Source organism: Borostomias antarcticus (genome assembly GCF_949987555.1).
Source record: "Borostomias antarcticus genome assembly, chromosome: 14".
In the NCBI taxonomy this organism is placed as follows: Eukaryota; Metazoa; Chordata; class Actinopteri; order Stomiiformes; family Stomiidae; genus Borostomias; species Borostomias antarcticus.
This window is the reverse complement of record NC_140247.1, coordinates 9,988,668-9,997,786: the sequence shown is the minus strand read 5'-3', so window position 1 is coordinate 9,997,786 and position 9,119 is coordinate 9,988,668. Positions and strand designations below refer to the sequence as shown.

Sequence of the window (9,119 nt, the reverse complement as noted above, 5' to 3'; positions counted from 1 at the left end):
TGATTTTAGACATGCTAACTGGTGAATTGCATGTCGTCAAATAACCTAACTCATACATGAGTCATCACATTATTCAAAGCAGAGGGAATCAGGGGGTGCAGACAAGACCAAATCAATCTATAGGCTAAATATTTTGCAAAAGATGGCCATGATTTTATCTATTTAGATAAAAACTGGCTAGTCCATATAAGCCTAATGATTTAAAGTCGAATAGGCTATTTAAAAAGCGCGACTGGCGACGGCAGGTGATTTGCCCTGAAACAAAGCATTATCTATTGACAAAGAGCGCGCGTGGCAATTTACATTTGGTCTTATCACGGTGTCACGCGCCTCGCCCTTTCCGCTCGGTGCGTGCGCCAGTGTCGCTCTCGGTAACAAAGGCGATGACAGTCGCTCATCGCTTCATTGTCTGTGTGAAAGCGCTAAAATACAACAGCGCACATTGTGTGGCGCATGTTAATGCAATTCTTAAAAGAGAAATAGCATAAATTGCTCAAGATATCAAAACGGAGAGAGTGAGGACCGCTCCCAGCAGGTATAGGTGCTCGCGCGACTCCGAACTTGGAGCTGTCATCTCTCGCGCACCAGCGCGTTTTGATTGCCCGGAGACGAGAGGGGCGCTGGCTGAACTCAATGCCAATTAAACAATAAATTGGGCATTCGGCTGAAAGCATTAAAAAAAAAAAAAAAGCACTGCTGCTAGCTTGTAATTTTCCGCTTGTGAGGCCGCAAGCAGCCTTTTAGTCTCCATTTACGCCCTACGCACCGGGGACTAGTCTAAAAAACTCATACGAAGAGATAGCATGCTATTTTGATTAGACGTTGCTCGAGCTATTATCATAACTGCCCAACGGCTATTATAGGTGTAGCCCGATATAAATATGCAGATAGACTGAGCATTGCGACCATTTTAAGCGGTTAGAGTTGAATAGAATGAAACAAGAACAATGGTGATGGGATGACAATAGGTGATCAAACTCATATCTGTTCATAGTGCATTTGAACATGACACGCCCTAAGCTTACATTCTTATCTATCACAAGCTATAGTGCAGGCTCATAACGTTAACACACACTAACACTGCACGTAGCCTATAGGCTAAACAAATGAAAATTACACGTAGCCTAAATACAGTTATAAGTAGGCTAAATCCTTCATATAGTGGCGTTAAAGGCTGATGAACTGTGTGAGGTGGAGAGGAAACTGGGAGGATGCGCTTACTTTTCTCTCTGTCACTTCCTCCCCAACGGCCTCGATAACCCCGGAGCACTCCATCCCCGGCGTGACAGGAGGGGACGGCAGCCGGTCGTACAGCCCTTGGCGGGCCAGTAGGTCGGCAAAGTTCAGTCCACACGCCTTGACCCGAACCAAGACTTCTCCGGCCTTGAGCGCCGGCTTCCCCTTCTTCACCTGCAGCTTCACTTTGTCATAGCCCCCGTAGCCAGAGAGGACCAGGGACCGGTAGGTGAACAGCTCTTCCTCTGGGACCTTCTCGGTCGCCGCGGGTGTAGCCGCCGCCTCTGCAGCACTGGCAGGTGGCGTCTCCGCCTTGGACTCGGTTTTCGGCTCATCGTTGGGTTTGGTCTCTTGCTTTTGTTCCTCGGCGTTTTGCTGCTGAGCAGGTGCGTCCTCGCCAGACATTGTGCAGAGTAGTAGACAGGAACAAGTATTGAGATTTTTGACTTATTGTGCTATAGATCTCTCTTGCCTTGAGGGCCCGGCTGTTCTGGCGTCTTCGCAGAGTGAGGAGCAAAGAAAATGAATGGCGGAGTTTATTCACTAGTCTTGCGACGGAGGCTCAGAGCCAAGAGTGAGGGCTTCGGCTGAGAGAGAGAGAGAGAGAGAGAGAGAGAGAGAGAGAGAGTGAGAGAGAGCAGGCTGCCTCGTAACCGCTACAGTGGCCAGAGGTTGATAACTCAGCGCTCTGACAAAGAGTGTGAGTGGGATGAAACGGAGGCGAACTGGAAAACACGGAATGCAGATTCTCTAATGGAGGAGGATCGATAGCTTAGGCTACATGGTTGGACAGGCTTCATTGATCATGTAACCTATCTTGTTAACAGAATAACTAGATCTAAATATTTCCCAAATAAATAAAAGCCATCCAAGTAGGCTACACTCAAGAAAAGTTGGCATTGTATTTTTTTTGCACATCATCGCTTATTATGTATTGCTTTTGGAATTTCACCACAATTCATCAGTAAGCAATATGCATTACCAATACATTTAACTGTGGTTGTGGCACTGCAGCATTTACCTGGTGAAATAGTTCTACTTTGTTGTTTGAACAAGACCTGTTTATTATGATGAATTATTCTCACAGACACACACACACACACACACAGAGACACATACAGTACACAGAGACACACACACACACACACTGTATAGCTTAAAAACTTCGTCCTCTGCACCTCTCTCTGCACCTCGTTCAGTTATTCCCTTTCTTTCTCCCTCTCATCTGTTTCTCCTCTAGATCCTCAGTCGATCCGTGGCCTCTGGCAGCGGGGCCCGTAGTAGTGGAACACTAGGAGTCCAAAAGGAAATGTCTGTTTATACCGACCATTCTACTGTGTGATTGGCCGGAACTCAGAGCATGCTCAGCGCTTATTGTTGTAACTTCCCAGTAAAGGTGACTGTTAAGTATAACTGCTTGACCTGTGTTGAGATCCTGACACCATGTGACCAGGTGAGCTGGTTTGTAGGTTTTCATGGTTTAAGTTTCAAGTTTTATTACTTGATAAAAACACAAACATTATTATTTATTGCATCATTACCACTTCGGAGCCGACTCAACATAGTCATAAAAACATAGATTAAAATAAAACAGTAATTAAAAGTCTAAAATGGTAGAAGTATTTATTATATTCTACTGTACAGATACTGTACATATGGATGTATATTGTCCCTGTTATTCCTATTTTTATGCTTCTACCCCCGTATCTAGTGTCTGTGTCATTATTCTGTATCTAGTGTCCTTTTCTTTCCAACCTTGCTGTAACTTCAACTGCTGAAACGCCAAATTTCCCCCTGGGTGATCAATAAAGTATCTACTGTCTATCTATCTATCTATCTATCTATCTATCTATCTATCTATCTATCTATCTATCTGTCTGTCTGTCTGTCTGTCTGTCTGTCTGTCTGTCTGTCTGTCTATCTATCTACCTGTCTGTCTGTCTGTCTGTCTGTCTGTGTGTCTATCTAGCTGTCTATCTGTCTGTCTGTCCGTCCGTCCGTCCGTCCGTCCGTCCGTCCGTCCGTCCGTCCGTCCGTCCGTCCGTCCGTCCGTCCATCTATCTATCTATCTATCTATCTATCTATCTATCTATCTATCTATCTATCTATCTATCTATCTATCTATCTATCTAACAGTAGGTGTATGTGCAAGCGTCAGTGTCAACAGTTCAGTAGCCTGCTGGCTTGCGGGTCGAGACGATCCCTGAAGCTTCTAGTTTGGGTCCGGATGCTCCTTTACCTCCTGCCTTGAGGAGCGCGAAGAGTCTGTGTCTGGGATGGCTGGAGCCAGAGAGGATCATGGGCCTTCCTCCTGCAGCCCTGGCTCTAGAGGTCCTGGAGGGCCGGTACCTCTGTCCTGACGATGCGCTGTGCTGATTTAAACACTAGGCTTTGCGGTTCGAGGGCAACGCGGCTGCCGTACCAGGCCGTGATGGCGCCGGTCAGGATGTTCTAGTCTTCGATGGTACACCTGTAGAAGTGGCTGAGCAGAGGGCGCCCCGGTAGCTCACCGGGTAAAGCGCGCACCATATGAATGCTTGTCTTTCGCGTGGCTGACCCGGGTTCGATTCCCGTCTCGGGTCCTGTGCCGCATGTCCTCCTGTCTCTCTACACTGTCCTATAACATTAAAGCCCTAAAAAATATCTTTGAAAAAAAAAGAAGTGGCTGAGCATCCCGGAGTCCACGTCGAACCTCCTCAGCCACCCGAGGAGGAAGAAGAACCGTTGTCTCGCTGCCTTCGTGACCACACATGTGCGGCGTGACCGGCTCAGATCTTCGCTGATGTTAATCCCCGGGAATCTGAAGCAGCTGACTCTCTTTATACCAGCTCAGTGGCCTTGTGGTGAGAGTGTCCGCCCTGAGACTGGGAGGTCATGAGTTCGATCCCCAGCCGAGTCATACTAAAGACTATAAAAATGGTACCCATTGCATCCCTGCTTGGCACTCAGCATCAAGGGTTGGAATTGGGGGGCTACATCACCAAATGATTCACCGCTGCTGCTCACCGCTCCCCCAGGGGATGGGTCAAATGCGGAGAACAAATTTCACACACTCAGGTGTGTGACAATCATTGGGACTTTAACCTTTAACCTCAACCTCTTCACTGCTGTTCCCTCGATGTGGATGGGGATGTGCCCCCCCCCCCTTCCTACAGCCTCCTATAGTCCACCATCAGCCCCTCGGTCTTGCTGACGTCGAGCAGGAGGATGTCCGGACACCATGATGTCATGGCTCTCACCTCCGCTCTATATGCCGACTCATCATCCGTCTGGGATGCAGTTGATGACGGCGGCGGCGTCCGAAAAAACAGATGACAGTGTGTGGCCGCGCAGTGGGTGAACAGGGAGGGGCTGAGAACACATCCCTGGAGGGTTCCGGCGTTGAGTGTCATTGCGGAGGAGGCGACATCGCCGATCTGCTCCGCCTGCGCTCTGCCCTGTCAGGAAGTCCAGGTCCAGCCGCACAGGAAGTCCAGGATCCAGCCGCACAGGAAGTCCAGGATCCAGCCGCACAGGAATTCCAGGATCCAGCCGCACAGGAATCCAGGATCCAGCCGCACAGGGAGAAGCTCATGCTCACATCTCGGGGGGCTTCATGACGAGTCTCTTTCTTTAGCTTTAAAGCTCAATGAGAAAACTTTTTTATAGTTCAATATTCACCTCTACTTGCCATTAGTTTATGAATTGGCCTTAGCAAGACCCCAAAAATCATTTTCGTGACATGAGACTGTATGAGACCCTGTGAATTAATTATTTTAGAATTTCGGTGTACTGGCTAGTACACTGGCGGGAAATCTTGTGGTGGAAACGCAAGTGATGCATTTTGCGTGTCACAATATCAGGAAGACAACAAATATTTCGACCAGCGAAATGAAATCTACATGCACATAAAAGAAAGTAGACCGGTATTTACCTGCATTGAAACCATCCTTCCAGAAAGTAGCTACAATCTTCCAATCCAGTCACGTGCGTTTGTTATCATTTCCCCCATCATTACAGCGAGTGAGTGGGAGATTTTGGGAAGTGTGGTTCTTAAAATGCAGTGTCGATTTTATCACGACCAGAGGGGCCGCCAAAGTGCCGAGATATCTCATGTAGCTTTAATGTACTGTAGGAAGGGGTGAGCAGGGGTAGTAAATCATTAATTGCTTTTTAATTTGACCAGGACGGTCCCATTGAGATGCAAGATCTCTTTTCCAAGGGAGACCTGGCCAAGATGACAGCAGCAATAAATATAATCTTTACTGGACTGTGTAGGAGGGACAGGGGGCATGCAAACATGGTTTTGCCTCCAACTCATTTTCACTTAATGGCTCAATTAAGCACCAGCTGAGGTTTATTATAGAAACAACCAACTGAACATTGATTTATTTATTAATAATGAACGATTCAATGGGAGTCTGATTATCTGCATCAATAGACAGTGTATCCAGTTTGGCCAGGAGATAGAATCAGAGAATCCCTATGGCCACTCAGACAGAAGTGACCACAGTGCGAGGTGGCAGTGACCCACCTTGTGGCTGCTCAGCACTTCCGCTGAGGTCAGCGGACAGATCAATAAACACTGGTTATCAGTTGGGGGGTGGGGGGGTTGCAGGACCCTTTAAACCACTGCAAGCTTTTTTAATTGTCTTATCAGTATGCTAAAGGCACTGTGGAGATTGCTCTTCTCCAGATTACTACTGACAAGTGTGTGATGTTCAATATGTCGCTACTTAAGCAGGAAGGGTGTTGAGACATTAGTTACGTAAGTGTATCAATCAATCAATCAATCAATCAAAGCTTTATTTGTATAGCGCATTTCATACCCAGAGGCAACACAATGCGCTTTACAGAGAACAAGGGAGTAGGGCATACGACCCACCCCTACATATTCCAGAGGGAAGCAAAAAGACAGTAATCGCCCGGGGCCAGATAAGTGAGCTGTAAAAATTCTTCCCTGACCCCTCTCAACAAGGCGATCGAGCAAGCTCCTGGAGTATGTTTGTCTACCGGCTAAGAACATTTATAAAGCAATAAATTACATTAAATTACATTTTCAGAGTAAGAGAGGCTAAAAACATCATAGGAGAGACATGGCAAACACTGGTGTATGTCTGTGTGTGCGTGAATGTGCCTGGACCCAGATAGAGGCAGGGGTTGGGGTAGGGTAGGAAAAGGATAGTGTATGAGGGGAGGGGGGGTCATGTCTGAGGATCTAACCCTCAAGTTGCTCTGAGAGTTCCACCGTCGCCCTAAGTAGGTTATTGAATGTGTGATGCTGTGAGGTAGTGTACTGAATCCTGGGTAATGAGCAGTACAGTGTCTGGTACGGGGTTACCGGCCTGCAGGGAGACAAGATGGCCGCTCTCTTGGGGACGTGTGTCCAAATACCAATGCTGGCACGCACGCACACACAAGCACACACAGACTCACACACCCAAACAAATTCACCGTCATCCCTATACACACACACACACACCGCGTCCTTGCAACAGCAGCCTCATACGTACGTGTCGTGAAAATAACTTTACAATCAATTACTTTTTGCAATTCAAATGAGGCGTGTCTGTCCCCCGCCTCCCCGGAGACGCAACCTCCGACCCTCCTGACTCAAGGAGCTGGAATAGCGCTGCTGCCCTCTACTGGCTGGAAGACGCAGCTCAGGAACACTGACTATGACATGTAAAAGCACATAGGCCTACTGCACATTACTATGGGATGCATTATATATATATTACAGGTTATTAGATATATTAATTGTAATTGATTGTAATTCTAACTCTGAAATGTTTGTTGAAAAAAAAGAGGACAAAACCTGTCTCTATCGTAGATTATGTATTAAAGTGACATCATTGCCAAATACTTACTTGTATAGAATATGGTGTTAGTGCTGCAAAAAGTTTTTTTTTAATCAAAAGGAACTGGATTTAGTAATTTTTACTGTAACCTTTTGTGATGGGTCCTATTCTCTGCCTTTACTAAAACAGGAATTGTAGCTCCCCCTTGTGGTGGTTTATAGGGGATCACGTAGAAGACGCATTCTGAACCTCAAAATGTCCCTCTATGTTTGATGGGTGAGAGTCTGGTCTGTGACAAAAACGTCCCAGGGATCAACACACTTTTGGTCAGATTTATCGCAAGCTTGCAGATAGTTTAACCCCCAGAGAGTTGAGGATCAAAAATACAAAGATACATTCAGACACAGTTTCCATTCTTCAAATAACAAGGTGAGCTCATGCGTTGCCTGATCTTGGTGAATAAGCAGCCCATCCACATAATTCTGGGTGTACTTCCAACTTTGTCTTTCTGTTCACTAAAGTTATCTGCTGTACTCTGCTCCCATCTCAGATATTGCCTCATGTCTGCTACATCTCCCTATCTTCTATTGCTTCGTCCTATTTGTTTTGTATTCTCTGTGAATGCCTGCATTGCACACACACACACACACACACACGCGCGCGCGCACACACACACACACACACACACACACACACACACACACACACACACACACACACACACACACACACACACACAACTATTAAGGGGATTTACTCCCAGCACCATTGTGCTGGGAGTAACATTGTGAGAGTGTGCATGTTGGTATTTTCACCTAGGTTGTTATAGTAATCCCAAAGGGAATTGATTTGTCTGTCCCTATCAGAACACAGTAATAAAATCAACAATTTGAAAGGTAAAAAACTGATATTCATACTAGGCTAAAAAACAGTATTTTATGTAAACCCGCCTGTTGAATGAGTTATTAGATATTACCTGCGAGTACAACTGGAAATCCAAATTATTCCAATGCTGTTATAGTATGTTATAATGTACAGGAGAAAGAGACTACATGACTTGGCAGTCAACTAATGCCTAGGCTAATTATCTTACCAAAAGTACCACTTGTCACCAAAAGAAGGCAGTCTAGACACGCAGAGAAGATAAACATCCGGACTGGTTGGTTTGAGATCTCTCTGAACGAACAATGGTTACAGCCGCAGCACCGCCTCTGGTGAAGGCTGGGATCTGATACATAAGAACTACAACAATGGTTCAAATGAGGGCGTTTAAAAGCAGTTCAACCAAAGTGGTCCTTTCTGTTCTCTGAACACAATACACGGCTATTGATGATAGGATCTACATGTGTAGGACTATAAAGGTTGGGTGGGTTAGCTGCCTGACTTAATTAGACAAGATAGTCACAATACAATTCATTTGCAGTCATTAGTCCGTTTGATCCACCGTTTGCTTTGTTGTCTACTGTCTGGTATTGCCAAGACTTGTGCTGCTACCCAGAGGTTTCACTCAATATGTCAATGCAATGTCAAAGAGACCCATTCAGGATTCACTTGGGTGCATTCCCTAAAAGAGCCATCTCTGTCTGACAGAAAAAAGTACCAATTATAGAATAGCCTACATGCATTTACTTAATTATTAATTATCTCATTCGGCAATAACATAGACTACACATTGTTGATAGCCTCAATAGCATAGACTACAGATTGTTGATGTCGCCTTCACTTTTTGTTGGCTAGACTCCCTCGTGACGCTTCGCGTGCTATATGTAATACGGGGTCACTTTGTGTCACAGTACAGTATCTGGGGACACATTGTTACAAGTGTATGAATACAAAGAGAGGCATGAGAACCAACTCGTCCTCTCGTTGGACGCTCGTACGGCCAAGGCGTGGCCAAAGCAAACTCAGAGTTTGTAGGGAGGGATACGCGTGCGGCTGTGTGCGTGTCTGCAGGGTGAGCAGTCAAGGGGTAGAGGACCTAGTGTCGGCGTGGGAACTGTGAGGGCTTCGGGCTGGACAGGGATAACCGGGTGGTGAACTAAAACTCCGCATGAATTTAAGCGGGTGTCTGCCAGTCTCAGCATCACCTTTCATTATCGGACG

At 46.1% G+C, this 9,119-nt stretch overlaps 1 protein-coding gene across 1 annotated transcript in view; it reads right to left on the bottom strand.

Moving 5' to 3' along the window:
* Nucleotides 1-1,641, bottom strand: part of vat1 (vesicle amine transport 1) — a gene marked incomplete at both ends in the record, with an annotated part of 26,373 nt that extends 24,732 nt beyond the window's left edge. The window contains one exon of the mRNA XM_084448843.1: nt 1,222-1,641. Within this exon, the coding sequence (XP_084304969.1) occupies nt 1,222-1,641 (420 nt within the window). The remainder of the gene's footprint in view (nt 1-1,221) is intronic.
* Between the last annotated feature and the right edge of the window lie 7,478 nt (nt 1,642-9,119).